The following is a 13,724-nucleotide window of genomic DNA, read 5'->3' as shown; positions in this document are numbered from 1 at the left end:
ATATACCACTAAAGAAATGTGGAGTTAATTTTAATGGTACTTCACTGTAAATCTGGATCTCCTGTTCCAGTGCAGAGCTAGTCACCAACAGTACTGAACCTTTGCGAGGAATTCAACTGGAGTTCACCCAAACCCTCTACAGTTGAGTTATTCTGCTATCACTCCATTAAAATTTAAATAGCATTGAAAACAAAAACGTGATACTACAGAAATGAATGTGTCAATTCACGAATGAAAAAATGGAAGTATATTAATGAGCTATAAAATATTAAAAGAACAATGATCCAAATACATCTTTGAAAATTAGCAAATCAACTAGATATAAATATGTATATACTGAATGGATATACATATATTAACATGTATATATCGAATGTAAAATGCTGCAAATCAACTATACACATACACACTCTCTGAATGTAAAATCCTGCAAATTCCTTTAAAATGTAAACTGCCATGCTGTAAAAATGGGAGAAAGATGTCACGCACGGTGCCATCTGCAACATAACTTAAGCAGCTTGAACTAGAAAATGCAATATGATCTGTTACTGGACACAATTGCACAATCTCAATTACCCAGAAGATTCTACCAAACAGGAAATTCATGATGTGACTCTGGGAAACACAGAAATCATATTTAAAGATTAACACATCCAAAAGCCTGGAATTTGTTCCAAAACAAAAAACGATTTTACAGGCCCCTTTTCAAATGACGCATACAATACGAATTACTAAAACACAGAAAAAGCTAACAGTTAAATCTGATATTTAGTTTCAGATCCGTAGCTTTTAAATTATAGAAAATCTAAAATACAGGGTATAAAGCCTTGAAAATTAGAGAGCAGTTAGTGAAATATTTCAGGTCTGGAAATTACATGGTATCGACTTAATTTAAAACACACTCACGGTGTAAATTAAAGCTAAAAAGTATCTCTTCCCTTCCTTTTCTATGTGGTTCCATATCCTTACGAAAACCATCGTGTACCTCAGGCCATAAATGCAGATAACTAGATAAATCCCTGCAAACTCTGAAAGGGACTTTTAAAACACAGTATTCGCAGGAATTATCTCAAAAAATATTTACAATACCTCCTAGCACTGTTAATAATTTTTTGATCTTGAGGGCGCCTTACAGATCTGAATCTTTCTTGCTCCAAATGAAAAAACTGTTTTGTCGAACAATACTTAAATGAGCAGTGGTATGTGACTAATCAGTGAGACTGCCAGTTTCTCAAGCTGCAGCGTTCTTGCAGGCACTACCACCGCCGCCCCTCCACAGAAAGGAAATACGCTTTCAACTGAATCGGAAACACACCACTCAAGCTGGCACAGTGTTCACCGAGATAAAGTCGGTATTTTAAGCTCTATGGATCGCTGCTAATTCAAGTGCGATTTCAAAAAGAACACTTCTCGAGATGGGATTTCGACAGAGGTTTGGGGGAAAAAAAAAAAAAAGGCCCGGAGAGAGCTCCCTTCCTGGTCAGTTTTGTTTAGATGACCGCAGTCTTCGGGTTGGGCTCTGCCCTTCTGCTTCTCCCGGCAGCTCCCCAAGCTTGTCTGCTCAGAGGACAGGGTCCGGCGCCACAGCGTGGGCGCATCGCGGGAGAGGGTCCTTCTGCTCCAGGTCGGGAGGGAGACCCCCAAGGAAGCAGCCCTTCCCCCAGTGCCTGCCGCCGAGCAGCAACCTTCCGAGAGGCGAAGGCGCAGGGTGCTAGCCAGAACTGAGCTCCAGCACCACCACCTACCTCTCGCAGCGGACTTGAGCGCTGCACACGGTGGACCGCAATACCCGCGTGAGTGCAGGGCGAGGGGTGCAGGAGGTGCAGAACAGGCAGAGCTCGAAGGGGCAGCAATGCCCTCCCCCGAGGAAAATTCCTGCCACTTGACGCAACGCAGAGCAGTGGTGCAGGCCTGGCTCTCGGGCGCGAGGGGCCACCCTGCCCACAGCGGCCCCAGGCCCGGCGACACTCACCACACAGAGCCATAGGCGCCGGAGCCCACTGGAGACAGGTTCTGGTAACGCTCGGGCACCTCCCAGATTGTCTTGTTCAGCTCCTGCCGGTAGAACGTGGGCCTCTCCTGAGACATTTTCCAGCGGCAGTCGCCGGGCAAGAAGGTGGCCCTATGGGGCCCCCGCCTGCACCCGCACCCTCTCCCCGGCCCTTGCTGCCCGCCCAGCCGGGCGGGGACCTTGCGCTGGTCGCCCGCGCAGGTGCGGCTGCCGCGACCCCGCAGACTCCCGCGCGCGCGGCTGCTGTCAGCCGCCGCGGCTGGATGCGCCCCTGCGACTGGGGCAAGCCCCGCTAAGGGCAGGGACGCGCTCCGGCGCTCAAGGCTGCGCCCGCCGCGATCTCCCTGCACCTTCGTCCCTACAAGGCCGACTCCGAGCTGCGTCGCAGTACTCCGGATCCAGCTGCTGCGCCCGCTGAGGCTCCAGTGGTCGCGGTTCCACAGCCAGCAAACAGGAGCCTCCCGCAGTGCTCTCGCGAGAACTGCTCCCGGGACTCTCCGAGAGCCGAGATTTTACCCAATATGGAACCTCTTCGCGGGCGGGGCTTCGTGAGAGGAGAGGATGGGAGGAGCAGTTCTCGCGAGAAGAGAGCAACAACTGGAGCCCAAAGGCAGAAACTCCCAGGGACTGTCTCCTTAAGGGCGCGAAGGCGGACCAGGGAAGGAAGAGATAAGCGGGCAGCACACGCCGCGCGCGCCCCACCGTGGCCGGCAGGGCAAATACCTGGCTCTGTGGTGGAAAACGACAGTGACAAATAGCGTGTCGGGGAAAGAGTCAAAAGATCTTTAACTGCGAGTAGTTACCAGCAGCGGAGCACCTGCTCAGCTGAACCCCCAAATTCCAAAAAACACTTGCATGAAAAAGAGACAGGTGGCAGGGCGCGGTGGCTCACGCCTGTAATCCCAGCACTTTGGGAGGCCGAAGCGGGCGGATCACCTGAGGTCGGGAGTTCGAGACCAGCCTGACCAAAATGGAGAAACCCCCGTCTCTACTAAAAATGCAAAATTAGCCGGGCGTGGTGGCGCGCACCTGGAGTCCCAGCTACTCGGGAGGCAGAGGCAGGAGAATCGCTTGAACCCGGGAGGCGGAGGTTGTGGTGAGCCGAGATCGCGCCATTGCACTCCAGCCTGGGAAACAGGAGCGAAACTCTTTAAAAAAAAAAAAAAAAAAAAAAAAAGTGAGAGACAGGTTCTGGCCAGAAGGCTGTTGCATTCCCATCTGCTCAAGGACATATGGGTTACTCTACATGTGGGTTACTCTTCGAGATGCTGACGAAATATGTCCCAAAGGCAAATGTTAACCCTGCATCAAAGCTGAGGCTTTCCAGGGGCTGGGCGCGGTGGCTCACGCCTGTTATCCCAGCACTTTGGGAGGCCGAGGCGGTCGGATCACGAGGTCAAGAGATAGAGACCATCCTGGCCAACATGGTGAAACCCCGTCTCTACTAAAAAATACAAAAATTAGCTGGGCCTGGTGGCTTGAGCCTGTAGTTCCAGCTTCTCGGGAGACTGAGGCAGGAGAATTGCTTGAATCCGGGAGGCGGAGGTTGCAGTGAGCTAAAATCGTGCCACTGCACTCCAGCCTGGCCTCAGAAGGAGACTCCGTCTCAAAAAAAAAAAAAAAAAAAAAAAAGGCTGAGGCTTTCCATTCAAACTCTCCTAATAGTTCTTAAACTTACATGCAGAAAAATCACCCTGGGAGTTTAAGATGCAAGTTCCCAGGACTCACAGGGAGTCTAATTGGGTAGGTCAGAGGAAGGCATCAAGAGCATGTATTTTTGTAATACATCTTAGGTAATTCTGATTCAGGAAAGTCTGATATCTCCCTTTGAGAAGCATTTAAAAAACCATCACACTGAAGATTTGAAACTGACTCCTATCCTGAAGAGCCATCAGTGAAGAGGATTTTAAGCATTCAACTCACGCCTTTCAAGTAAGGAGAAGAGGGCAGAAGTCTCATCGAATTTAGGCAAGTCAACTGACCTTTCCTGAACCTTAGTTCCAGCTTCTACGAGAGAATTCCTGCCCTGCATTCCCGACTAACAGAGTCATTGGTAAAAACTAAACAAGATAAATGTGAATGGGCAAGGCATTATAACCCCATGCCTACATCCATTATCAACCTACACCTATGCTAAAGCTTGTTACAATGAGCAGAAGAATCAGATCCTGCATCATTGTCTTAGTTTCTTGTATTAGAAATAACTAGGTCCAAGCCAGGACATTTCTCAACATTTCCTGTGATTATTCTATTTTCTGTCATACACACCTTGGAGGGCTCAGACTTTGCCTATCTTGTCTCAATATCTAGCACAATGTCTATAACATAAAACATGTCCCATAAGTATTTGTTGAAAAAATTGTGAACAATGACCATGATTTCAATTTAAGAAGTGGTACAGGTTTATCAGTCCTCCTCAAGGAAAGCAATATAAAACCAAAAAACAGAGTCATGGGTGATTCATGGAAAGCTGTTTTGGATCCAATGTAGCTTAGCTGGAATTCTCTTATCTACAAAAACATGATGCTTGAGAATGTTCCAAACTAGGGAGGCTAGGAAGCTTTCTAAGAAGTAATGGAGGGTGAAGGGGAAGTAAGAGCAAAAACATGGTTGTGAAGAAATGAGGGATGGGGTTGGGGGGATCGAGGGAATGAGGGAATGGTTACAAGGGGTGAGGAAGAAGCTTGGAAGTAGGAATCCTCAGAAATGCACATTTTTATCCTACAAATTGGGATAATGAGGTGAGGGTGAATGGAAGGGTAAAGATAAAGTAAGCAGTATATTCATACACTCATTCAACCAATGTGTATTAAATGCCTACTAGGTGCCAAGCACTTGTAGTTAAAAAGTGATTAAAAACTACAGTTGCTGTCTGCGTGGAGCTTACAGTCAATGGGAGGGCAATCATTCAACACAAATTCATTGAACACTTCCTATGTCCACCACAATGTTGTAGGCACTCATAATAAAACAGTTAATGAAAGGGATAAAAATCCCTGCCCTCATAGGGCTAAGATTATTTACAAAAAGGAATACACAAAGTGCATAATAAGGTAGACATCAACACAGTCATCAAACAAACAAGTGTAAAACTGTAACTGGGCCAAGCAGGAATACAAGGTGGAGTGAGAGACAGTGATAGGGACAGGGATAGTGTGGGAGGAGGGTAAAGGGAGTGAGTGCAGACGGCATGTCTGCATCCAGAGCCGACGATCTGGGCAGGAAGGTGTCATCCAGTGGGGAGAGCCAGGCCTGTGGGGCAGAGAGCCTATGGTTGGAGACCTGGGTAACCCTCCTAGCCTCCATTTCCTTTTACCGCTTCTGACCTGAGGAAGGCTAAGTCTTCCGGAGACGATAGTGAATTACCGTCTGTGCAGTACACATGTGCGTTGCTGTATGTTCAGGGCACGAGGACTGGCACCAAATTGGCCCTCGATCAAGAATAGTAAAACCTCAGAGAGAGTAGGAGCTTCGGTACCCAGGTTTACCAAGTACCAAGGGGCTCCCACGACTCAGGTATGAGGAGGGCGACCTAGGTACCCCTTTCCCGGCTCCCTAGCCCAGCTGTTCATGCTCCCCTTCCTCGTCCCCTCCCCCACTCTCATCTTCTGCCCGCCCGGAACGTCCGCGGGCTAGGCCACAACGGCTAGGGAACCGCCGGTATCCGCGTCCGCAGCGCCGCCAGCCAGGCGGGAGCCGTGTGGGATCCCAGCGCTCGCACTCCCGCCCCCGCCAAGGAGCCAGGTGAGCCGCTGCCGGGAGACGCCCAGGCGCCGGGGGCTGCAGGCGGTGAGCGGCGAGGCCACAGCGGGTCCCATCGCGGGGGCTGCGTCTGTCACCGGCAGGTACCCAGGTATGCCGCAGAGCCAGGCACGCCGCAGGCGCTCAGTCAGTATCTGTGGAATGAATGAATGACAGTCGTCCCTGGGAGCTTATCTCTCAGGTATTGTCTCTACTTTCAAAGGCCGTGTGGATGGCAATGACAAGAGACAGTGTGTGCGTTTTGCAAGCTGCATCCTTTCAAATTCTCCTGTCTATATTGTCAAAAGCCCCAGAACTGATGTGCTACCTGCACCCCACCGCCTATCCCATCCATTTCCTCCCGAGGCCTGACTTCCCGGCCAGCCGTTCCTCCTCCTTTCAGACCTCACTGCTTTTGTTCATTTTATTCCCTGTGACTGAATCCCCACCCCCACCTCCTTGCCCCTTTCTTTTCATGTCAAATGCTATTGATGTGTCAGGGGCCCCTGTGAAGCCTTCTCCAGCACCCCCACCCCAATAATGAGCATCTCTCCAACACACCGTGTTACAGTCTCCACATTGCACGGAAGGTGGTTGTCCTATGTGTCCAATGGTCATCCACTTAAGGACTATCATCTTATTAGTCATCCCTAGCCGCTATTCAAAGTGACTAAAGGATCTAAAGGCCAGGCTCTTTGCTTATACTTTTTCTGTATTCCCAATACATTCTCCATAAAAACCTAGGTAGTAACACGCTTAGGGTTGTTTCTGATGGAATTACAAATGCTTATTTTGAAATTTTGGAAGTGAATTTAGCCTTTACATGATTATAGAAAACATAAGAAAGTTCGGGGGAAGATATTCCTGGAACTAAACTAGCTTTCAAGATTTCATATCATTTGGGTCAATAGCCATAAAATTGGATTGTATTTAAGCTTTTTATTCCTGACTTTTTTTTTTTTTTTTTTTTGAGACAGAGTCTTGCTCTGTCTCCCAGGCTGGAATGCAGTGGTTCCATCTTGGCTCACTGCAACCTCTGCCTCCCGGGTTCAAGCAATTCTCTGCCTCAGCCTCCTGAGTGGCCAGGACTACAGGCACACCACCACACCCAGCTAATTTTTGTATTTTTAGTAGAGAGGGGGTTTCGCCATGTTGGCCAGGCTGGTCTCAAACTTCTGACCTCAGTTGATCCAACCGCCTCGGCCTTCCAAAGTACTGGGATTACAGGCATGAGCCAGTGAGCCATGCCTGGCCTATTTTTTACTTTTAAAACACTCTGAACACAGATAATGTAAATAATTAGATAAATGGATGGATGGATGGATGGATGGATGGATGGATGGATGGATGGATGGATAGATAAGGGCACTATGGAGGGTGAAAGAGCTAGGCCAAAAGTGCTTGTATTTTAACAGGGCCCCCAAACTTAGCACTGAAAGGCTCATGAAAGATAATCCACTATATTTATAGTGGTACTCATACTTTAATTTTTATCAGAATCACCTGGACAGCTTCTTTGCTTTTTTTTCTACCTAGCAAGACCTACCGAATCAGAAACTCTGGGGGCCCAGCAGTCTGGATAGCTTCTTAAAACAGACTGATGGCCCCAGAGTTTCTGATTCAGTAGATCTTGCTAAGTGGGGCCTACTCAACAGTAGGAGTTTCTGGTCATTGCATCTTCTTGGGAAGGGTCCTGCTAGTACATGAAATCAATCAAGAAAGACATAATGGAGCTGGAGAAATTCCAAAGAAAATTACTTAAAAAACAATAATAAGGAAACCATGTGTTTACCCTTGCTGCTGTTAGCCAGACATTTGTTGGAGTTCCTTAAAGACAACTTTCCACCTGCTCCTCCTGGCCATCCTCACTGTGGTTGTAGGAGTTTATGACTTGATAACCTCTCCTAGATTATCATAATATTAATGGTCTCCAATTGGCTGTTTTGCCTCAGTCTCTCCTATCTCCACTGTCCAACAACTTTTTGTGATGATGGAAATGTTTTATATCTGCACTGTTTAGTAAGGTAACCACTAGCCATATGGCTGTTGAGCACTTGAAATCTAGCTAGTATAAGTGAGGATCTGAATTTTTTATTTTAAGTTTAAATAGGCACATGTCACCAGTGGCTACCATACTGGACAGCTCAGCTCTAGAACACAACACTGGCACATTTCATCTTCCCAAAGTGCATCTCTGTGCGTATTACTACTTCTGCTGAAAGACTTTAAATAGGCCTGGCGCGGTGGCTCACGCCTGTAAACCCAGCACTTTGGGAGGCCGAGGTGGGAGGATCACCTAAGATAGGGAGTTCAGGACCATACTGGCCAACATGGCGAAACCCCGTCTCTACCAAATATACAAAAATTAGCTGGGTGTGGTGACACACGCCTGTAATCCCAGCTACTTGGGAGGCTGAGGCAGGAGAATTGCTTGAACCTGGGAGGTGGAGGTTGCAGTGAGCTAAGATTGCACCACTGCATTCCAGCCTTGGTGACAGAGCTGGACTCCATCTTCAAAAAAATAAAAAATAAAAAATATACATATACATACATATGTAGATATATATGTAAACATATGTAAAGTAATTGACAACATTTAAAAGTCAGAAGATCCACATAAAAATCTGGCATTATGGCTTCTCCTGGAAAAGATCAGATCTAAGCTATTCCGGGCCCCACATTGACCAATGGCAAGAATGGCTGGAGCTAAGCAGCTTCTGCTGCCTTTGCCAGCCCCACTGTTCCCACCACTCCTTGACGGTCATATTTTGCCTATTTTACACCAATCCTGCTTTAATTTCACTTTCAGAACAAAATGCTGGGTCCTAGACTCTCGATGTGACCCAGGATATCAGTTTTGTCATTAGCAGACTAATTAGGCTTGTTTAGGTTACTGGGAACAAAGAGACTACTCATGGAAGTACACTGGACAATTATATGGGGAAAGTAAGGAAGATTGGGTCTGTATTCCTATGTGTGGGGGAAGAAAGGTGGGGTGGGGGGCGGAATTCCTTACATTTTAATACACAGTTCTACCTTTTTTTCTTTTTCTGAGAGACATGAAGCACTAATTATCTTAAGTGACATATTGTAAAATACCTCTCCCATCCTCTTATGTATTCCCCAGTCACCTCAATGGTTTAGTGAATTTGTGATCTTTAGTTCATGGTTGTTATACAGCATACTACTTCTACGCAATGCTTTGAGGGTAAAAATACAATATATAACTATGGCCCAATTACTGACGTTTTCTAAAATCTTAGTTTTACACCTGTAAAATGAAAGAAATAGTAGTACTGGTATTATTGTGGAAATTTAATGACATAACTTGTGAAAAAATCTAGTGCAATGCATGGCATAGGATAAATGCCCAATAAATGTTGGTGATGATGATGATGATGGTGATTGTTCTGAAGGAAAACAAAGTTGCTGACACATTAAACTTATGTGTGGCATCACCCATCATCTATATAATTGTGTAATCTATATAATTTGAGGGTTTACCAATATATTTTATAGGTATGTGGTTTATACATATGCTTTTCTACATTTATTGGAAGAATTTTAGAGTTTATGTTTTTCTTATTGTTCAAAAACATAGATTATTAAGAATGGTTATACTTTCTCCCAGAGACGGATTCCTATCCATCCTCATTTACTCTATCTTTTCAATCTTTTTAAAAAGCAGGATAATATAGATATATTTTCTTTTTCTTTTTTTTTTTTTCTTTTTGAGACAGGGTCTTGCTCTGACACCCAGGCTGGAGTACAGTGGTGCGATTCTGGCTCACTGCAACCTCCACCTGCTGGGCTCAGGTGATCCTCCCACCTCAGCCTCCTGAGCAGCTAGTACTACATGCCCATGCCATCATGCCCAGCTAATTTTGTTTCTATTTTTAGTAGAGACAGGGTTTCACCATGTTGCCCAGTCTAGTCTCAAACTTCTGTAGCTTTTTCTGCTACACCGTGAGGCCACTAACTGTATACTTGGCAGTCATTCAAGAAATATTTGTTAAGGGCCTGCTAAGTTGCTAAGTGAAAACCATTATTTTGGGTCCTGGGGCTGCTGCTGTGAAGAGTCACAGTCCTGCCTCCTGGTCTTACTTTTTTTTTTTTGAGACGGTCTCTGGCTCTGTTGCTCAGGCTGGAGTGCAGTGGCCGGATCTCAGCTCACTGCAAGCTCCGCCTCCCTGGTTCACGCCATTCTCCTGCCTCAGCCTCCTGAGTAGCTGGGACTACAGGCGCCCACCACCATGCCCAGATAATTTTTTGTATTTTTAGTAGAGATGGGGTTTCACCTTGTTAGCCAGGATGGTCTCAATCTCCTGACCTCGTGATCCGCCCGCCTCAGCCTCCCAAAGTGCTGGGATTACAGATGTGAACCACTGCGCCCAGCCCCTGGCCTTACATTTTGTGGGGGAAACAGACAGTGGACAAACAGACAAATAATGAATCAGGTGCTGGCAAGTGCTGTGAAGAAAAGTAAAAGGTAAAGGGGTAATGATGGCTGCTATTTTAGAGAAGGAGTTAGAAGACTTGTATTGAGCACTTAACCCTTCATATGGACTTCTTCATATATGCTGGATAGTGAGCATTTTCAGTGAAAATTGTTGATTAATACTGTCTATCTCTTGATCATTTTCCTACAACATATCAACGCAATTGAATATAAAGAAAACTAGGCCTCCCACCAGGACACCTGGGTTCTAGTCCTGGCTCTAATAAGTATCAAACAGCAAAGACTGTTTAAACTTCTGGGTTTTGTTGTCTCCATTTGAAAAATGAAAAGAATACACATAAAATTATACAACATTGAGAAAGAGTTTTGTACAACTGAAAGATGCTATGAAAGTGTAAAACATTATTATATAGGAATTTTATTTCCTCAAAAATACGCTGAGGATCTGGATTACTGAAAATGCTTTTTTATTTGATCTTTTCCCACTCATCCAGGAATGGCACAACTAGAGAGGAGCGCCATCTCTGGCTTCAGCTCTAAGTCCAGGCAAAGCTCATTCCCATATGATGTTAAACGTGAAGTATACAATGAGGAGACCTTTCAACAGGAACACAAAAGGAAGGCCTCCTCATCCGGGAACATGAACATCAACATCACCACCTTCACACACCGCGTCCAGTGCCGGTGCGTGTGTCCGATCATTCAGCCGCCACCGAGCGGGGCAGGACTGAAACCTAACCTGACTCCTTTGGTGTCCACTTCTCTTTCTTGTCTGAGTTCCTGTAATCAGAATCCTGTAGGTGATTGTGTAATTTTTCTTCAGTCATTTTTGTGGTTTGTCTTGTAGTACCTTTTTGATTGTAAACTTCCTGGGCATAAAGATCTTGGGTGTCCCTACAGTATCTAAGGAGGATGTTTCGTAATTCCCTTGTTCAATCAACCACGACTACCAGACTCCTGACCAAAAATAAGATAGCCAGCAAGACACAGTGGCTCACACCTGTAATCCCAGCACTTCAGGAGGCCAAGGCAGGCAGATCACTTGAGTCCAGGAGTTTAGACCAACCTGGGCAACATGGTGAAACCCCGTCTCTACTAAAAAAAACAAAAATTAGCTGGGTGTGGTGGCACGTGCCTGTAATTCCAGCTGCTCAAGAGGCTGAGGCATGAGAATTGCTTGAACCTGGGAGGCGGAGGTTGCAGTGAGCCGAGATTGTGCCACTGCACTCCAGCCTGGGCAACAGAGCAAGACTCCGTCTCAAAATAAATAAATAAATAAGATAGCCATGGTGGACTGATGAATGGTAGGGGAATGAGATTCTTCTAGTCTCATATCCAGCAGTGCCCACATGGTGGTACTCATGGTCATCAAGGTAGAGTCTACCACCACCACCTCTGATACCCACTGTGACTGGCTAGGTCCTGCAGTACAGGGGCTCTTAGCCTGTTTTTGTGCTTTGAACCTCCTAGCAGTCTGATAAAGTTAATCAACCTCTTTCAAAATAATTTTTAAAATGTTTTTTATTGCAGTGAAATACGTCTCACATAAAATTGGCTATTTTGACCATTTTTAAATATACAATTCAGTGGCATGATTGACATTCGCAATGTTGTGCAACCACCACCGCTATCTATTTCCAAAACTTTTTCATCACCTCAAACAGAAATTCTGTTAAGCAATAATTCCCCATTTCCCCTCCCCTCAGCCCAAGTAACCTCTCTTCTGCTTTCTGTCTCTACGAATTTGCCTATTCTAGCTATTTCATTTAAGTAGAATCATACAATATGTTTGTCTTTTTGTGTCTGACTTCTTTCACTTAGCGTAATGTTTTCAAGGTTCATCCCTATTGTAGCATGTATTAGAAGTTCATTTCATTTTATGGCTGAATAATTTTCTCTTGTATTTATATACCACATTTTGTTTATCCATTCATTAATGAACATCTGAGTTGTTTCTACCACCGTTAGGCTACTGTAAATAATGCTGCCATGAACATTGGCACAGAAGATCTGTTTGAATCTGTTTAGGGATATAACTAGGACTAGAATTGTTGAATCACATCATAAATCTGTGGTAAATTTAACTTTTTAAGGAACGGCCAAACTGTTTTCCACAGTAGCTGCACCACTTTACATTTTCATTGGCAATGTACAATTTCTCCATGTCCTCTCCAACATTTGTTATTTTCCATTTTTTTAATTATAGCCAACTTATTAGGTATGAAATGATATCTCATCGTGGTTTTCTGTTTTTGCTTTTGTTTTGCATTTTCCTGATGACTAAAGATGATGAGTATCTTTTGGTGTGTTTATTGGTGAATTATTTATCTTCTTTGGAGAAATGTCTATTCATTTCCTTTGTCCTTTGTAAAATTAGGTTGTCTTTTTGTTGTTGAGTTATAGGAGTTCTTCATATATTCTGGATATTAAACTTCTATCAGATATATGTTTGTAAATCTTACATAATTTGTAAATATTTTCTCCCATTCTGTAGGTTTCACTCTGTTGATAGTGTCCTTTGATGTAGAAAAGTTTTTTGGTGTTTTGTTTTGTTTTGTTTTGTTGAGACGGAGTTTCACTCTTGTTGCCCAGGCTGGAGTGCAATGGCACAGTCTCCGCTCACTGAAACCTGTGCCTCCCGGGTTTGAGCGATTCTCCTGCCTCAGCCTCCCGAGTAGTGGGGACTACAGGCACATGCCACCACGCCCAGGTAATTTTTGTATTTTTAATAGAGATGGGGTTTCCCCAAGTTGGCCAGGCTGGTTTTAAACTCCTGACCTCAGGTGATCTGCCCGCTTTAGCCTCCCAATGTGCTGGGATTACAGGTGTGAACTACCACACCTGTCTGATGTAGAAAAGTTTTTAATTTTGATGAAATCCAATTTTTCTGTATTTTCTTTTGTTGCCTGGACTTCTTGTGCCATATTTAAGAAACTATTATCAAATTCAAGATCATTCAAGATCATGCATATTTTCTTTTCTTTGTTTCTTTTCTTTTCTTTTCTTTTTTTTTTTTTTTGCAGCGACGCAATCTCCACTCACTGCAACCTCCACCTCCCAAGTTCAAGCAATTCTCCTGCCTCATCTCCCGAGTATCTGGGACTACAGGTGCACGCCACCATGCCCGGCTAATTTTTGTATTTTTAGTAGAGATGGGATTTCATCAAATTGGCCAGGCTGGTCTCGAACTCCTGACCTCACATGATCTGCCTGCCTCGGCCTCCCAAAGTGCTGGGATTACAGGTGTGAGCCACTGCTCTGGGCCAAGATGGTGCATATTTTCATCTATGTTTCCTTCTGTGAATTTTATAGTTTTAGTTTTTAAATTTAGGTCTTTGATCCTTTTTGAAGTAATGTTTGTATATAGTATAAGGTAAAGGTCCAGCTTTATTCTTTTACATGTAGATATTCCATTTTCCCAGGACAATTTGTTAAAGAGATTGTCTTCACCTAGTAAATGGTCTTGGCCAAATAATTTTTTAGTGCATAAAATAAGCAGGATTATAAGGAAAA

The 13,724-nt window shown here is 44.8% G+C and overlaps 2 protein-coding genes across 5 annotated transcripts in view; one reads left to right on the top strand and one right to left on the bottom strand.

Annotated features, from left to right (window-relative positions):
- The window catches only part of MAPK14 (mitogen-activated protein kinase 14), a 94,798-nt gene extending 92,194 nt beyond the window's left edge, over positions 1–2,604 (bottom strand). For both annotated transcript variants that reach the window (XM_011986581.1, XM_011986582.1), the window contains exon 1: positions 1,973–2,604. In XM_011986581.1, coding sequence (XP_011841971.1) covers positions 1,973–2,088 — 116 coding nt within the window. In that variant the 5' untranslated portion in view covers positions 2,089–2,604. The remainder of the gene's footprint in view (positions 1–1,972) is intronic.
- A 2,804-nt stretch (positions 2,605–5,408) lies between these two features.
- Positions 5,409–13,724, top strand: part of SLC26A8 (solute carrier family 26 (anion exchanger), member 8) — a 108,839-nt gene continuing 100,523 nt past the window's right edge. The window contains exons 1-2 of one of the 3 annotated variants that reach the window (XM_011986578.1): positions 5,409–5,755; positions 10,706–10,895. In XM_011986578.1, coding sequence (XP_011841968.1) covers positions 10,708–10,895 — 188 coding nt within the window. In that variant the 5' untranslated portion in view covers positions 5,409–5,755; positions 10,706–10,707. Of the gene's footprint in view, positions 5,955–10,705; positions 10,896–13,724 lie in introns of all 3 variants that reach the window. The other 2 variants (XM_011986579.1, XM_011986580.1) reach the window with 2 other exon arrangements.

Source organism: Mandrillus leucophaeus, unplaced genomic scaffold (genome assembly GCF_000951045.1).
Source record: "Mandrillus leucophaeus isolate KB7577 unplaced genomic scaffold, Mleu.le_1.0 Scaffold3, whole genome shotgun sequence".
Taxonomy (NCBI): Eukaryota; Metazoa; Chordata; class Mammalia; order Primates; family Cercopithecidae; genus Mandrillus; species Mandrillus leucophaeus.
Note: the sequence above shows the minus strand (reverse complement) of the source record. Positions and strands in the feature narration are given on the sequence as shown.